The 15,691-nt window shown below is 34.8% G+C and overlaps 4 protein-coding genes across 5 annotated transcripts; 3 read left to right on the forward strand and 1 right to left on the reverse strand.

The window, feature by feature from the left end:
* LOC104744850 (probable LRR receptor-like serine/threonine-protein kinase At4g37250) lies at nucleotides 382-3,358 on the forward strand. Its single transcript, XM_010465963.2, has 2 exons — nucleotides 382-2,101; nucleotides 2,577-3,358. Exons 1-2 carry the CDS (start codon nucleotides 490-492, stop codon nucleotides 3,212-3,214), a joined length of 2,250 nt encoding a protein of 749 aa, XP_010464265.1. The 5' UTR covers nucleotides 382-489; the 3' UTR covers nucleotides 3,215-3,358.
* Nucleotides 3,790-7,808, forward strand: LOC104744860 (microtubule-associated protein RP/EB family member 1C-like). 2 transcript variants are annotated; one of them, XM_010465975.2, is made up of 8 exons: nucleotides 3,790-4,022; nucleotides 4,281-4,466; nucleotides 5,771-5,935; nucleotides 6,127-6,282; nucleotides 6,400-6,503; nucleotides 6,799-7,057; nucleotides 7,145-7,258; nucleotides 7,349-7,808. In XM_010465975.2, exons 3-8 carry the CDS (start codon nucleotides 5,828-5,830, stop codon nucleotides 7,616-7,618), a joined length of 1,011 nt encoding a protein of 336 aa, XP_010464277.1. In that variant the 5' UTR covers nucleotides 3,790-4,022; nucleotides 4,281-4,466; nucleotides 5,771-5,827; the 3' UTR covers nucleotides 7,619-7,808. The 2 variants fall into 2 exon arrangements, with proteins under 2 accessions (XP_010464277.1, XP_019094526.1); XM_019238981.1 differs by lacking the exons at nucleotides 3,790-4,022; nucleotides 4,281-4,466 and having other exon boundaries at nucleotides 5,249-5,935.
* LOC109129937 lies at nucleotides 7,900-8,557 on the forward strand. The gene is made up of 2 exons (XM_019238984.1): nucleotides 7,900-8,138; nucleotides 8,241-8,557. Exons 1-2 carry the CDS (start codon nucleotides 8,118-8,120, stop codon nucleotides 8,463-8,465), a joined length of 246 nt encoding a protein of 81 aa, XP_019094529.1. The 5' UTR covers nucleotides 7,900-8,117; the 3' UTR covers nucleotides 8,466-8,557.
* On the reverse strand, nucleotides 10,335-12,029 carry LOC104744869 (cyclin-D3-2-like). The gene is made up of 4 exons (XM_010465987.2): nucleotides 11,375-12,029; nucleotides 11,066-11,267; nucleotides 10,843-10,973; nucleotides 10,335-10,752 (listed from the first exon to the last, which is right to left on the reverse strand). Exons 1-4 carry the CDS (start codon nucleotides 11,870-11,872, stop codon nucleotides 10,477-10,479), a joined length of 1,107 nt encoding a protein of 368 aa, XP_010464289.1. The 5' UTR covers nucleotides 11,873-12,029; the 3' UTR covers nucleotides 10,335-10,476.

Here is a 15,691-nt window from a genome sequence, read left to right on the forward strand (position 1 = left end):
ATACAAATCTTCACACAGCATCACATGATCGATATGTGTAATCTCACGTCATGATTTTTCTCTTAGAACACATCACACAGTCAAAAGGAATAATAGAAATCATATACTATATAGTATAGTGTTTCTTGTGATCTAGCAAAGATTTGTGTTACAAGAATATCCAGATTTATATGGGTTTTGTGTTATGTTTTCTATTGAAAGATCAATGTAAACAATGATGAACATTATAGGGTCCACGTTGATTATAAACGTGAAAAACGACAAAGCGACGTCAGCATAATTTACGAAATAGGAAAAATAGTGTTAAGCTTTTGTTATCATATTCCGTGCAATTTTACATAGGATATATTATATTATATAGTTTTTATTTAATTACTATAGAGTATAGTTTTACGGAAATCAAGAATTCCATAAAGAGATAGACACTTTCACATCGCTCACACTCACATGGCCTTTTCTATCTATATGCCTAAGCTCTGCTGAAGCACCATGACGACGACACTCGCCGCCGATGATCTCCGACGTTATCTATACGTAATTACCGTTTTCTCCTTCTTCTTCCTATGTGACCGATCATCTCATGCTCTGAGCACAGACGGTGTTCTTCTTCTCTCTTTCCGTTACTCGATCGTCGACGATCCTCTTTCGGTTCTACGGAGCTGGAGGTTCGAGGACGAGACTCCTTGCTCTTGGCGTGGCGTCACGTGCGATGTCTCTTCCCGGCACGTGACTGTTCTTTCGCTTCCTAGCTCGAAGCTTTCCGGTACTCTTCCTTCTAATTTGGGTTCTCTCAGTTCTCTTCAAAGGCTTGATCTTTCGAACAACAACATCAATGGTTCTTTCCCGGTTTCGCTTCTCAACGCGACGGAGCTTCGGTTTCTTGATCTGTCCGATAACCACATCTCCGGCGAGTTACCGGCGAGTTTTGGCGCGCTTTTGAATCTCCAGGCGTTGAACCTCTCCGGTAACTCCTTCTTCGGAGAATTGCCGAAGACTTTGGGATGGAATACGAACTTAACGGAGATATCACTGAAGAACAACCATATCTCCGGCGAGATTCCGGGAGGTTTCAAGTCGACGGAGTATCTCGACCTGTCGTCGAACTTGATCAAAGGCTCGTTGCCGTCACATTTCGGAGGGAATCGTTTACGCTATTTCAACGCTTCGTACAACAGAATCTCCGGCGAGATTCCGTCAGGTTTCGCCGACGATATCCCGGAAAACGCCACCGTCGATATCTCTTTCAACCAGCTCACGGGTCAAATCCCGGGTTTTCGGGTTCTCGGTAACCAAGAATCCAACTCCTTTTCCGGTAACCCGGGTCTCTGCGGAACAGACCCGGCTAAACACCCTTGCCGTGACGGTGAAGCAACAGCATCTCCACCTCCATCATCTTCTCCTCCGGCATTAGCTGCTATACCAAATACAATCGGCTTAACCAACAACAACCCAATCAGCTCCAAAACCGGTCAAAAACCAAAATGGGATCATAAACCGGTTCTTATAATTGGGATCGTTGTCGGTGACATTGCCGGTTTAGCTATCCTCGGGATTGTGTTTTTCTACATTTACCAGTCGAGGAAACGGAAGACCGTAACGGCTACGTCAAAATGGTCCACGTCATCATCAACAGATTCCAAGGTCTCTAAATGGTACTGTCTACGTAAAACCATTTACGTCGACGGTGACTGCGAAGACGAAGAAGAAGAAGAAGAGTCCGAGACATCGGAATCAGAAGAAGAGAACTCAAACCGACGGTCAGGATTGGACGATCAAGACAAGAAAGGCACGTTGGTTAATCTCGACTCAGAGAAAGAGCTTGAGATCGAAACGCTTCTCAAAGCTTCGGCTTATATTTTGGGAGCCACCGGTTCGAGCATTATGTATAAAGCGGTTCTTCAAGACGGAACGGCCGTGGCGGTTAGACGTATAGCTGAATGCGGTTTAGACCGGTTTAGAGATTTTGAAGCTCAGGTTCGAGCCGTGGCTAAGCTGGTACATCCAAACCTGGTACGAATTCGAGGTTTCTATTGGGGATCCGACGAGAAGCTTGTCATTTACGATTTTGTCCCTAACGGCAGTCTCGCTAACGCCCGTTACCGTAAGTTCTCCCCTTTTCTCTCCGTTCAATCTGATTTAATGCGCGCTTACGTTAGTAGAATCATATATTAGTTGGCTAACATGAGCGAAGTGTCGGTCTCGGAGTCAGAGAGTTGGTTCCAACTAAAAAAGTATGTCAGTTAATGATCGGACAAGAGTCAACGGGGAGTCTCGAAATTGATTTTTTTTGTTTACTTCTTCTTATCGTAAGCTAATATCTCAAGCGCAAGATAGTGACAGTTCTGTGTTTCTGTGAAATCTCTCTGTTTTTGAGTTGAGTCCCCCCCCACATATAAAAAGGTTTTGTAATTTTGTAAATTGTATTGACAGAAGCAAGTCCTTTGCTTCACTTTTGTCTTTTTGTATTGATAAGTAACAGTGTGGGATTTGCTAACGTGTACACATAACACAACAACAAATACATGTTCGATTTCACCTAATATACGGGCTTGTTTTTTCTTTCCTTTTATTGCCAGGGAAAGTGGGCTCCTCTCCTTGTCATTTACCTTGGGAGGCTCGGCTCAAGATAGCTAAAGGTATAGCTCGAGGGCTAACGTACATACACGACAAGAAGTATGTGCATGGGAACCTCAAGCCTAGTAATATCCTTTTGGGTTTAGATATGGAGCCTAAAGTTGCGGATTTTGGCCTTGAAAAGCTTTTGATTGGCGACATGAGTTATAGAGCCGGTGGATCAGCTCCCATATTCGGAAGCAAGAGATCAACAACATCTCTTGAGTTTGGACCGAGTCCAAGTCCAAGTCCGAGTTCAGTCGGGTTACCTTACAACGCTCCTGAATCTCTCCGAAGCATTAAAGCAAATCCGAAGTGGGACGTTTACTCATTCGGAGTTATTCTTCTTGAGTTGCTAACGGGAAAGATTGTGGTGGTGGACGAGCTTGGACAGGTTAATGGCCTTGTGATTGATGACGGTGAGCGGGCAATTCGGATGGCGGACGTTGCTATACGAGGGGAGTTAGAAGGTAAAGAAGAAGCTGTGTTGGCATGTTTGAAAATGGGTCTAGCTTGTGCATCTCCGATACCACAGAGAAGGCCTAATATCAAAGAGGCTTTACAAGTTCTCGAGAGATTCCCTCTTCATTCTAGTCAATAGAAATATTTCCTGACTGTGTGTAATTAGGAGTTAGATTAATAGGCGAGTTTTATGTTCTTAAAAATTCTCATGTGGCCTCTCCTCTGATTTGAAATTTATTTTTGGATTTATTATATTTAGTGATATCTACAATGGTCCAGTCCAGACCTCTCCTCTCGTATTATATAGCATTAGCGTAAAACAAAACTTTTATATTATAAATTTATTGATATTTTATATATAAAAGTTTTATAATGATACTGGATAATCCCACAGATTGAATCTCAAATACTGGATTCTTGGGGTGGATATAACTAACGAGCTAAAAAGAGTTGGATCCAGTAGCAGACCCTTAGCCCGGCCCATAAGTCTATATCGTGTGTAGACAGGTAGATTACACCGTAGTAATCATTACGTTATTACTGATTAGACACTTATAGCCGTTAATTACACTATTTACATTACTTTCCCAACGCGTTCGAAAACAAAAAAAAGGAAATTTACCTTTTTGTTTCTTTTTTTTATCCATTGAAAAGTGAAAATAAACCGACATATGTATATGTTGTTTCTATATAATAACCCTCAGAGAAGAGAGACAGAGACTCATCGATAGCTCTTCATCTCGTGTCTTCTTCTTCTAAATTCGATCATCATTCATCAATCAAATCTAACTAATACAATGGGGTTTGTTCGTACTATATAACCTTGCGTCTCTGTGTTCTTCTTCTTCTACTTCGATCATCATCAAGCAATTAAACGTCAACAACATGTTCTGTTCTACGCCTCCGACTGATCTGATCGAAGCAACCTGCAATTTGTTCTCAAAAAGGTAACTTTTTTTTTTTACTTTCCTATTTTTCGATCTTGTTTCCTATCGAATTGATTTTGCTCAAGCTTTGATTTTTGTTTTGTTTAGTCACATGGAAAACAAATAATTGATAACATAGTTTTTTTTTGTTCCCTTTTCCTCCTTTAAGCTTCTCGTCTCCTCTTTATGGTCTAGAATTGTCTTAGAAACTGTTTTTTCAATCTGGAAAGTTTACAAGTTTACGGCCGATCTGTTTACATCTTTTGTTTGTATTTGCAGTTGTTGTTATAAAACAAATTGAGAAGATGGAGATATTATGGAGGGATATCGACAGCTTTTTTTTTTATGTTGTGTGGCAGCTGCAACTACGTTAACAGTCTAACAAATAAGAAAAAGCACATGATGGAATGGAAGTGGCTCAACAATCAGATTCCCTCCCTTAATTTTCATACATTCCTCAGCCAGGTAACTCTTTTCTTTTCATCTCTTTATTTATTTTTCTTTCTAAGTAAAATATATAAAAAACTATAAATTAAAAATTAAATGAAAACTTAAACTTAAATTACTAAATTACAAAAAACATTATGGACTAAATGGATTTTGGATGCAATTAATTTCGTTAGACATTCCACAAATTCGACTTGTTTCCCGTTTTGTTATGTTTATTTAGTATTTAAGTTTAGGTTTTTCAATTAATTTAAAACTAAAATTTAAAATTAGTTTTATTTTCTATTCTAAACTTAACAAATTTAAATAAAAATTAAATGAAAACTTAAACTTAAATACTATATTACAAAAAAACATTATGGACTAACTGAATTTTGGATGCAATTAATTTCGTTAGACATTCTACAAATTCGACTTGTTTTCGTTTTGTTATGTTTATTTAGTATTTTAGTTTAAATTTTCATTTAATTTTTATTTAAATTTGTTAAGTTTAGAATAATAAAAAAAAACAAAACTAATTTTAGTTTTAATTAATTGACAAATTGAACAAATTTAAATAAAAATTAAATGAAAACTTAAACTTAAATACTAAATTACCAAAAAACATTATAGACTAACTGAATTTTGGATGCAATTAATTTCGTTAGACATTCCACAAATTCGACTTGTTTTCGTTTTGTTATGTTTATTTAGTATTTTAGTTTAAGTCTTTATTTAATTTTTATTTGAATTTGTTCAATTTGTCAATTAATAAAAAACTAAAATACCAAATTAGTAAATACTAACACTAAATAAAACCTAAAATACCAAATTACTAAATAAAGTACTAAATTTTATTGAAAACTTAAACTTTGTAGTATTCAAGTTTTTAGTTAACAAAAAAAGCTTTAATTTTTTTTGTTTAAACTTATTAACTTTCTATAAGAAAGACAAGAAATATGTCCTCGAAACCAAAAAAAGGATTATTTATATAAATTATAATGAAACTTTGATACGTATAATCTGTCGCTTGAAATTGTGTATGTAGTATATCGACATTTTCAATTTCAAGTTAAATAAAATTTGACGAAAAGGGCGTGGTGGATATGATATACAAGGAAGAAATAAAAGAAATGAGGTAGGTCTTAGAATATTTTGGGCTTTCAATTAAAAAGGTTTGGATGAATAGGCCTATTAAAAGAACCCGGATCCGAAATAGCCAGACCGGGTAAAGAGATTCGGATATTTGCATTTTGAATTGAAAACTCCGCTCTCGTCGTCTCTCCTCCATATTTTCCTATCTTTGTTTTTTTTTGTTTGTCTTTCTCCTCTAATTTCAAAAGAGCCGTTAGAGAGAGAAAGATAGAGAGAGAGACGAGTCGAATCTGAGCAAATCGGAGATGGCTACGAAGATTGGGATGATGGATTCTGCTTATTTCGTTGGTAGATCTGAGATTCTGGCTTGGATTAACTCTACTCTCCAACTTAATCTCTCCAAAGTCGAAGAGGTATAAACTAAATCTATTTAAGTATCAATCTCTCGTTTTGGAATTTGGAATCGGAGGATCTCTCTCTTTTCTTATCTGTTATGATTTGGGATTTGAGTACAGATTCGATGAATTTTTCTCTATATGTGTGTTGTTGTTGTTTGATCTGGATCTGAAAATTCGATTATGGATGATTATTATTGTGTATATAGGCTAGTTCAGGCGCTGTTCATTGTCAGCTAATGGATTCGGTACACCCTGGAACTGTTCCGATGCACAAGGTTAATTTTGATGCCAAGAGCGAGTATGAGATGATTCAGAACTATAAAGTTCTTCAGGATGTCTTTAATAAACTTAAGATCACTAAGGTCTTCTTCTTCTTTTTTATCTTCTTACTTTTTCACGATTTTTTGTGGTGGTATTGATTCTAGGCATAGAGTAGTAGAACTGACTTTGTGTGGTTTTTTAATTTTTTGGCTGTGTAGCACATCGAAGTGAGCAAACTCGTTAAGGGAAGGCCATTGGATAACTTGGAGTTTATGCAGTGGATGAAGAAGTACTGTGATTCTGTTAATGGAGGCCAGCATAAGTAAGTTTTGCTACAACTATCACAACCTTTCTTTTTAACTTGGATTCTGACTCTTGTGTGACGCTTGAATCTATTTCATTAACATAAAACCAAAATTGACTATGAATTATGGTTCTTACTTAGATAGGAACAGTTTTAAGTTCGCCTTTCCTTTTGTGCTCATATGATATATATAAATCCAACAATCTTTTTAGTTCTCTCAACTACTGTTTCTAGCCATTATATGATCCAAATTCATTCATATACTCTCTCGTCTCTGAAACTGCTCTCTCTTGAATTCGATTTTCATTGGTAGTTACCACGCACTGGAGAGAAGAGAAGCCAGCAAAGGAGGAAAAGAAGCAACCAAGAGAGCTGCAGCTACACAACAATCAGCCAAGAGTTCTTCTTCTTCTTCAGCTGCACCTACTAGACCTTCGTCTTCTAATGGAACCCGTAAACACGAACCACAGTCCTCCAATTCCGGGAATCACCACTCTTCTTCAACTGGGAATCACCACTCTTCAAAACCATCAGCTAAACAATCTAAACCAGTGCCTGCTTATGATGAAAAGGTACTGTTTCTCTCAACACACTAATTTCTCATATTACAACATTAAAGTCTAATAAATAGCTCACTAACTCGCTTCTTTTAATCACAGATCACAGAACTGAAACTCTACATAGACAGCTTAGAGAAAGAAAGAGACTTCTATTTCTCTAAACTAAGAGATGTGGAGATTCTCTGCCAAAACCCAGACACAGAACACTTACCTGTATGCAAAAGTCTTTTCTTCTCTGTTTCAGTTCAGAAAACTCCATTATTGTTTGAAAATCATCATCATCACTTCCTTTTTGTTCTGCAGCTTGTTGGCTCCATAAAAAGAATCCTATACGCAGCAGATGGAGAAGACGTTGGAGCAGCAGCTGAGACGACAGAGATACAGCAGACTTTGAGCCCCATTGCTGAAGGATCAGAAGAAAGAAGAAACAGTGTAGTAGAGTCGCAGAAGAGGAAACTCATAGTGAATCACGACGTCGAAGCTGCGGCGATTACAACACACTCTCCAAGACAACGCCTTTCTGATGCTTCTGATGTCAAATGCAGTGGTTCATCTCCTCTCTTGACCTGCTGAATCACTTAGCTACTTGCTATATAATACTACTCTATTATGAAAACATTCTCTCTCAGAGAATCTGGCTCTATGTTTGAAAAAAAATTCCATATCCCTTCTTATAAACTTACTACTACTAAGTACTCTGTTGAAAAATATCATTTGTTGTGATGTTTTGTGATCATTATGGTATAATATGTTTTGGCTCCTACAGTTTCACATCTTATTGATTAGTAACAGTGTAGAGTGGTCAAACATAAAATAGTAATTTTGCATAATCGCATATGTTAATTACTGCGTTGTCTAAGGCCATAATCTTATAGGTACAGAAGCAAAAATGTTTCCTAAGACTCGGGCTGGCCAATCAAATACTTTGGAAAGTTTAGGAAGACTAACGCAAGAACGGGATCTTCGTTTTACCCCCACACAAACAACGATATATATGCTCTTTTGGGAACTTTCTTTTATAATTTTTATTTTATTTTTCTCTTCGAAAAAAAAGAATTTAATTTGATCAGATATGAACCTACAAGCCTTGCAGGTATTGAATATGTTATTTGTTTTCTTTGTGGTGTATATAAATTGATTGTTATTCTTTCAGTAATAAAAAATATAATGAGTTTTTAATTTGAATTTTGCAAAGGAAAAGGAGACTAAAGGAAGACAAGAGGATGGATCATCAAAAGTGGTGGTGGAAACAACGGAGCATCGTTCATCGGCGGGGAAAGCTTCAGAGCAAAAAAATATAGAAGTGGTTCATCAATTTCACCCCAAAACTAGCGGTGGTGTTCTTGTCGGAGCTGCAGCCGCGGTCGAATCGACCCTTGAATCTGCCAAAGAAGTTATCTCTCAAAACCTTAAAAAATAAAAACATCGGAATTACTAATTTCTAGTACTTTACAATTGTAAATTAAAAAAATCTTCTGTATTCCAATAATCAAAACCCCTAATATTTTTAGTTTTCACCGATTTTTATAGAATATAAAGATGATTAGAATATGTAATTTTGTGTGCTGAGTTCATTTATTAAAAATTAATCCGGATATAACGTATAAACACTATAGGTTATATTATTGATAACCTTCAACCATCTTGTTTGCAAATGAACCGTTTTGAAGGTTACCAATAACATGGCGATTGGAAAAAGTGATTGGAGTTGGTTGGAAAAGATGATTGAAGAGAGTGGTTGGAAGGAAGGGGGGATACGCCAAAAACAAGATGGTTCGTTTGCGAACGAGGCGGTTAGATTTTTTAAAAAACTATTTAAATTTTAAAAAGTAATATCTATATATATTATTTTCTAAAGGAATTTATAAAAATAGGAATAATTTTTTGTAATGTTTGCATATTTTTATTTATTTTTATATTATTTTTTATAATAACTTGTTTACTATTCAACTGCTTATTACCAATCAAAACAATTATTTAATCACTCATTTAAACTTAACCATTTTTTTTTTCGATTTTTTTTAACTGCTTTTTTTTAACCAACTTTTCTACAACAGCTGAGAATTTTTTAACCGCCTCATTTAAATGTTGTTATGAAAGCAATCGGAGCCTATAAAGAACCATGTAGTACGAAAACGTGAGCTTTTACCGTGTGGGATGTTGGTGGGCAAGACAAATGTACGTACGTACTACTTTTTATAAATTTGTTTGGCTTTTTCTTTTTGTTTTGTTGAAAAGAAAAAAGCTAAGATCTGACCGTTGGAGTGGGATACACTATCCTCTTTTCAGCAATATCTCAACAATAATACTAAACCAAAACCATAACCAAAAAAAAAAAAGAACCAATAAATCATCAGAGACTATATTACTAAGGTCTGAATTGGTTTATTTAGTGATGATAGCTCAAGCAATACTTAAGAGTTAAAACCCCAAGAAAGATTGTTAAAATCTCCTATCCAAAATAAAAACATTACATTAATTCATGTATATGTCAGATTCTATACCATATACATGTCTGAAATTCTGATAAAAGTCCAATGGGTTATTCACAGATGGTGCTTAAAAGCTATAAACATATTTATTGTCTTTGACATGACATGAGACAGTAAATTCAAAAGTCATAGGGACTAGGGAGAGTGTTTTACATACATACATGTCCACAGTCCACCAGATCTCTTTCATCTTCAAGGATAAAAACAAAACAAGTACTTGAACCACCCTTTGTCTGGTCTCTAAAACCTCTCCTTTCAAATCAAAATCCAAATTACCTCTGAAAATTATAGAGATTATTTTTTTACAGAATTATGACAAAAAACCAACCACTCTTCTTGTTTCTGCACAAAAGGTACAACTGAGGTTTTCTTTCACATGTTTCACTAACCCAACAGAAGAAATCAGATGTTTTCAGGTTTATCATTTATATCAACCACTCTTCTTTTTCCAATCTTATCTCCCCATAATTTAAAGAGGTCCAAGAGATTTTTATATCAAACAATTGACACATCACGAGCGAGACTTGATAGACAGAGATATGTATACTTTTTAACTTATTACTGTTACTGATGTTTATTTATCAGTCAATTCTTAATAAACGAACTCAGCCCTATCTGTTTTTGTTGCCAGTAGTGGGATTTGTTGAGATTTCAAGGACGATGTGTAGTACTTCTCCTAACTTTTGACGTTTGAATTCTCTCTTTAACACTTTACTTGATAATATAAACGAAATTGCATAAAGAATCAATCAATCCTCTTAACGTTGATCTACCGTGACGATGTTGCAAAGGCATAATGATTGATGAATGAATATTAAGATTTAAAAGACAGAGCTTAGAGTTATCACAAAATGTTCTGCCTTTTAAATTGTAACCATAGCCGATAATGATACGCAATAAGAGAGATTAAAATTTATGTTTTGACACAAAAGAAAGGTACTAACGAGGACTACTACTGAGTACATCGAGAAACATACGATTTAGTGAAGGCAACCTCATTTGTTGCTCCTGCACCTTCCTTCTCTTGAGCAGAGACTCTGGAGATGATGCTGATGATGATGATGACACTGAAGAAGTAGAGACACCCCATGAGCCATTTGAACTGTCATCAAAGTCAAATACACCGCTTGGACTGTCTTGATCAGGCCAATTCATCTTCCTCTTCTTGCTTGGATTGTGCTCCAACAACAGTTCATAGCATTCATTTACTTCATTCTGTGAAGTAGTCAATGAAGCTGAATCAGATTTTGATCCTTAACAGTATACAATTGGACTAATTACAAAGTCTTTTCTAAAAGCACATACCTGATCAACTTTGAGTAGAGTGAGTAATTGAGATTGGTATTCAACTTCGTCACATGGTTTCAAATCCTTGATGACATAAATCATTATTGCAGTAGCTATTACAGAAGGGACGTAACTCATAAACCTCGTATCTGCAACCAAGATCCATAATTTAGCACCACCACCAAAAGAATCCAAACTAAAAACATCAAAAGAAAAAAGATTTTAAAAGTGGAAACCTCACCAGCAACAACAGAGATCAGAAGACGCTCACACTTGCCAAAGAAGTCCAATTGCTGGTGACATTCCGAGCCAAACCGCCTAATAAAGTGATCAAAGAAAGAGATTGGAGTGACAGGGTGCATTCTCCATTGGAGAGTAGACAGAACCAAAAGCTCCATTCTTTGTATAGTCTTAGCTTCAAAGACATATCTTGCTTCCTCCACCTTCAACCACAAATACACACAAACACACATAATTAGAAATAGAAATCAGCATTACCGCAAACACTTAAGCCACATTATAAGAGACAGAGAGAGAAAAAGAAACTAACTTGGAGGTCAAAGAGCAAAGGAACATGAATCTCTTCGACTTTAGCAGCTAAAGACAAACAAGCCACAGCAACAAGCTGAGACATCCATGGCTTATTATTATCAGTCTGAAGCTTAATAGTAGTCATAAACCTATCGAAGTAGTTCACAGCAAGTATAGCAGTCGATGAAGTGAACCCGTGATGAGAATTAACCCTAAAAAACCAATCTAAAGCCTCTTTCCTACAAGAAACCCAAAACCCATCTAAGATTTCGTCACCACCAAAACAAGGATTCGTTTCCTTCTCCTTTGAAATCAGACTCATCAGCTCATCGTCATCCCATAAAAACATATCCAAAAGAGGTAAAGACTGAAACTTTGAGACACTCTCAACGGATCCATCACCGTCATCAAGATCCTCATCTTCCTCCACAAACCCGGTTTCTTCGTCGCAGTAGAGCCCATCAAGAACACAAAACGGTGCGTTTTGAGACGCTTCTTCTTCTTTCTCCAAAGCCATCTTCTCCTTTCGAGAAGAAGAAATCGCAGATTCCTCTGCTCATTCTGCCATTGAAGCTTTTTTTTTTAGTTTCGACGGATTCTACAGTGAAGGAAGAAGGAACCAAAGAGACCAGACCAATTGAGAAGAAAGCGAAGGGTTTTTAACTTTTTATTATTATCTCACGCTTTGTCTTTTTTTTTTCTTTTAATTTCTTTTAATAATTACCAAATTGTTCTTATTATTTTTGTTCTTGTCTCTTTATTTTAATAATATTCGGAATTGTTTGGCGCGCGAGATAATGATTATAATTAACGAATTTAATTATAGTTAGCCTACACGCTACTTATGGAGCGTGCGTAAACGCTCCTTTACCCTGTCCGTACGATTGAGACGAAGATGTATCTTGATCGGATCGTGATGATTACGCTCCTTTGTGTTGCGGACTCGGTAGATTTATTATTTTGGATTTTTATCATTGATTACAGCACATAATTAGTTAATTACTACCTCTTCTAATTTTTAAAAAATACGTATATAGGATGTTCTTTGTTGTGTTTCAAAATATATAGAATGTATCACATTTCTATACATATATTTATTTTATAATTAAAAAAATATTTAATCAAAGAAATTGCTATTGATGGTTGGCCAATAGTATTTTCTTTCTTTATAATCGAATTTCGTTTATTAAATGATGTTTCTGATTTTATTTTTGTTTTTTTCTATAAAATATGTATATTATTAAATGATGATTCTGTTTACATTAAGTATCATTGTATTTAAATTCTGTAAAATACATGTATATATATATATAGAAACAAATTATTTATAGTTTTTCTTTAGGGAATACGTAAAGATTCGTAATATGAATCTAATTAATATATTGTTCGTGGTATTTATTATAGTCACGTCTTTCTTGATAGCTTTGCAGATTCTCTGTGGTCCAAATATATACATAAATTGAAAGCAAAAAGATATCTAAAATCGTGTATTTATTGTTTCTATAAATAGTTTTTATTTTGTTTTTTTACGTATTCTATAAAGATCTCTTCAAAAAGAGTGATTATTTAATTGGAACCTGCCTCCCTTCTTTATATGCTAAAAATTCGGATTCGAGGCCAAGAAAAAGGGCGATTTGCTGATTAAAAAAAATATGTATCGCTGGCCTTTTCTAATTATAACTAGATTATCCAAAAAGGATGTTGTTTTAAACTTTAACAGCCACATTAGTTGTCAAAATGCATTCTTCTTGACCTCGTTAGAATACAAACACTTTAGTTTCTAATAAGGCTTTGAATGGAAAGACAGAAAAATAGCAGATCACCCTTTAACGTAGTTCTCCTATCACTAAATTACCATTTAAGAAATTTTTTGTTTTTAAAAATTAATGCAGATGAACTGTGTGCAGTTCATATTTTTTTGTCTTTTTGTGATAAATGCAAGAGAAATATGTGCAGATCTGGTCTACAGCTTTTTTGATGCTGTTCACCCTTGATCTGCATTTGAACTGCCAAATTTTTGATCTACTTTTAGGCTTTGAATGGAGAAAGCATGTAATACAGAGCAGATCAAGTGGTTCAAGCAGACCAAGCAGAATAAAAGTAGATAAAAAATTTGGCAGTTCAAATGCAGATCAAGGGTGAACAGCATCAAAAAAGTTGTAGACCAGATCTGCATATATTTCTCCTGCAATTACCACAAAAAGACAAAAAAAATTTGAACTGCACACAGTTCATCTGCATTAATTTTTTTAAGCAAAAAATTTCTTGAATGGTAACTTAGTGATAGGAGAACTGCATTGAAGGATGATCTGCTATTTTTCTGTCCTCCCATTCAAAGCCTTATTCTGCTTGATCTGCTTGAACCACTTGATCTGCTATGCATTACATGCTTTCTCCATTCAAGGCCTAAGCGAAAGAAAAAGAAACAAATCGCAAGTGTGATATATACTTAGTTTCTATAAAGAATTCACACTTAAATGTTTGTATGAAACTAACAAATTTTATCAATAAACAACAAAGTAGACTAAGTAAGTAGTAGCAAGGTTTTGGATGTTATTTGTGTCTAAAGGATGGTAAACGCGCGAGTATAGATGAGTAAAAAATCACGAGAGTGAAGCCATTGGTAACAAGCGAGTCTGAATCTGAGAGAGATTACTACAAGGTTTAATAGCGACTTCACATTTCCACCTTTCACATCTTTACATTTTTTTATTTTTTTCCACCTTGTAAAAAAAATGTCCCCACCTCTCCTATTCATTTCATTCTTTTATCTTTATTCGAATTCAAACGATGCTCGCCGTAAAAATCAGTAACATTCTGTATATTGATAGTGGCGTATAATAGTTAACTGTTAAAAAAGGTCACTATCATGGACTATATATGGGAGTCGGGAGATATGGTCAAGAAAAATATTATAGCAAGATAAACAAAAATGTGAACGTACTCATTATTACATAATCCAACGTCATTAACAACACCATCCTAAGTTTTAAGTACTCAATCATGATGATAAATGGAGTTTATAATTTTAATAGTGATAGAGATGTGTCGGGGGACTAATTGGAAGAAAAGAAAAATAACAGAACATGGATTATGAATTTGATCATATGATCATCTGGAGTCAAACATATGGAAAGAGTTGTACTGTGTTTGGTTTAAGCCATTATCATTATGTTTTTGGTTGGATAAAAAGCGACAACTCCATTTTAAATCTGGGCACATTCTTTTTAAAGTTTTTTTTTTTTTTTTTTGTTTGGTGTAATAATAATGTCGTAACGTAATATTAGTGCATAAATGTGCCGATATATTAAAGTAACACACCAACTTTTGACTTTCGTCCACAATCATCGTTCAGAGTTTTTTTTAGGATTTTAATTTTATCTTCACTTTTAACTCACAAATCATTCACTTGTTTTAATTGATTATCATATACTGTATATTTTACTTCTTTGATTTCTGTTGTTAGTTTTCAAGCTTTTTACAATTTTAATCACACTTTAATTCAGTTTCTTTCACAAATTATAAATTTGTTAGAAACATATTTTCAAAATACTTTTATACGGTTTGGCTTATCAAGTGGGCTTTTTATAAATATTTGGATCCAAACATATCATACTAGTATTGGGCTTCTAAGGAAAGGAAGTTGATGATTCATAATTCTACTTTCGTTTCTCTAAATTATATCATGACGGGGACAGGTGCATTGATATTTCATTGATAAATATGTCATCCGAATGTTCAATCAAATATGTTTAATAAATACTGTAATAAATTATGTTATCAAACAAACATTCAATAAATAAAATAAAATAAAAACCGCGCATATGCGCAGATTCTCTCAGCGGTTTGTTTATATAAAATTTTAATTTATACCTGTCGTAACGTATTTGACAGTTTTTTATTTACAAAATTTGAAACTTTCAATATTAGAAAACAAAATTACGTAAAATTAGTAGTATTGAATAGTCACATTAGCATACCAGAAAGAAAAAATATGGTAGATATGTCTTGAGAACCTGAAGTTTGACCGTTGAACACGAGGAAATGTAATGATGTCGCCAGAAGAAGAGCGTGACGAACCCACATAAAGTCGAAGTAATCAACGGTCACGATTCATCTCAGCGACTTCATTTTAAATCTGACGGTTGATAATAAATTAAAAATAAAGCGCGTGTGAGTGTGAGTTGGGTCAAAAGCGTGTCAACTACGATTATGACACGTGTTCCCTTATTTGACGGGGATGAGCCGTTACTGCTGCTGCTGCTGTGTACTTATTTTACTTTTTTTATAATTTTCTTATCAAAAAGACTCTCAATTAAAATTATAAAAAAAAAAA

The sequence above is a fragment of the Camelina sativa genome, chromosome 2 (assembly GCF_000633955.1).
Source record: "Camelina sativa cultivar DH55 chromosome 2, Cs, whole genome shotgun sequence".
NCBI lineage: Eukaryota > Viridiplantae > Streptophyta > Magnoliopsida > Brassicales > Brassicaceae > Camelina > Camelina sativa.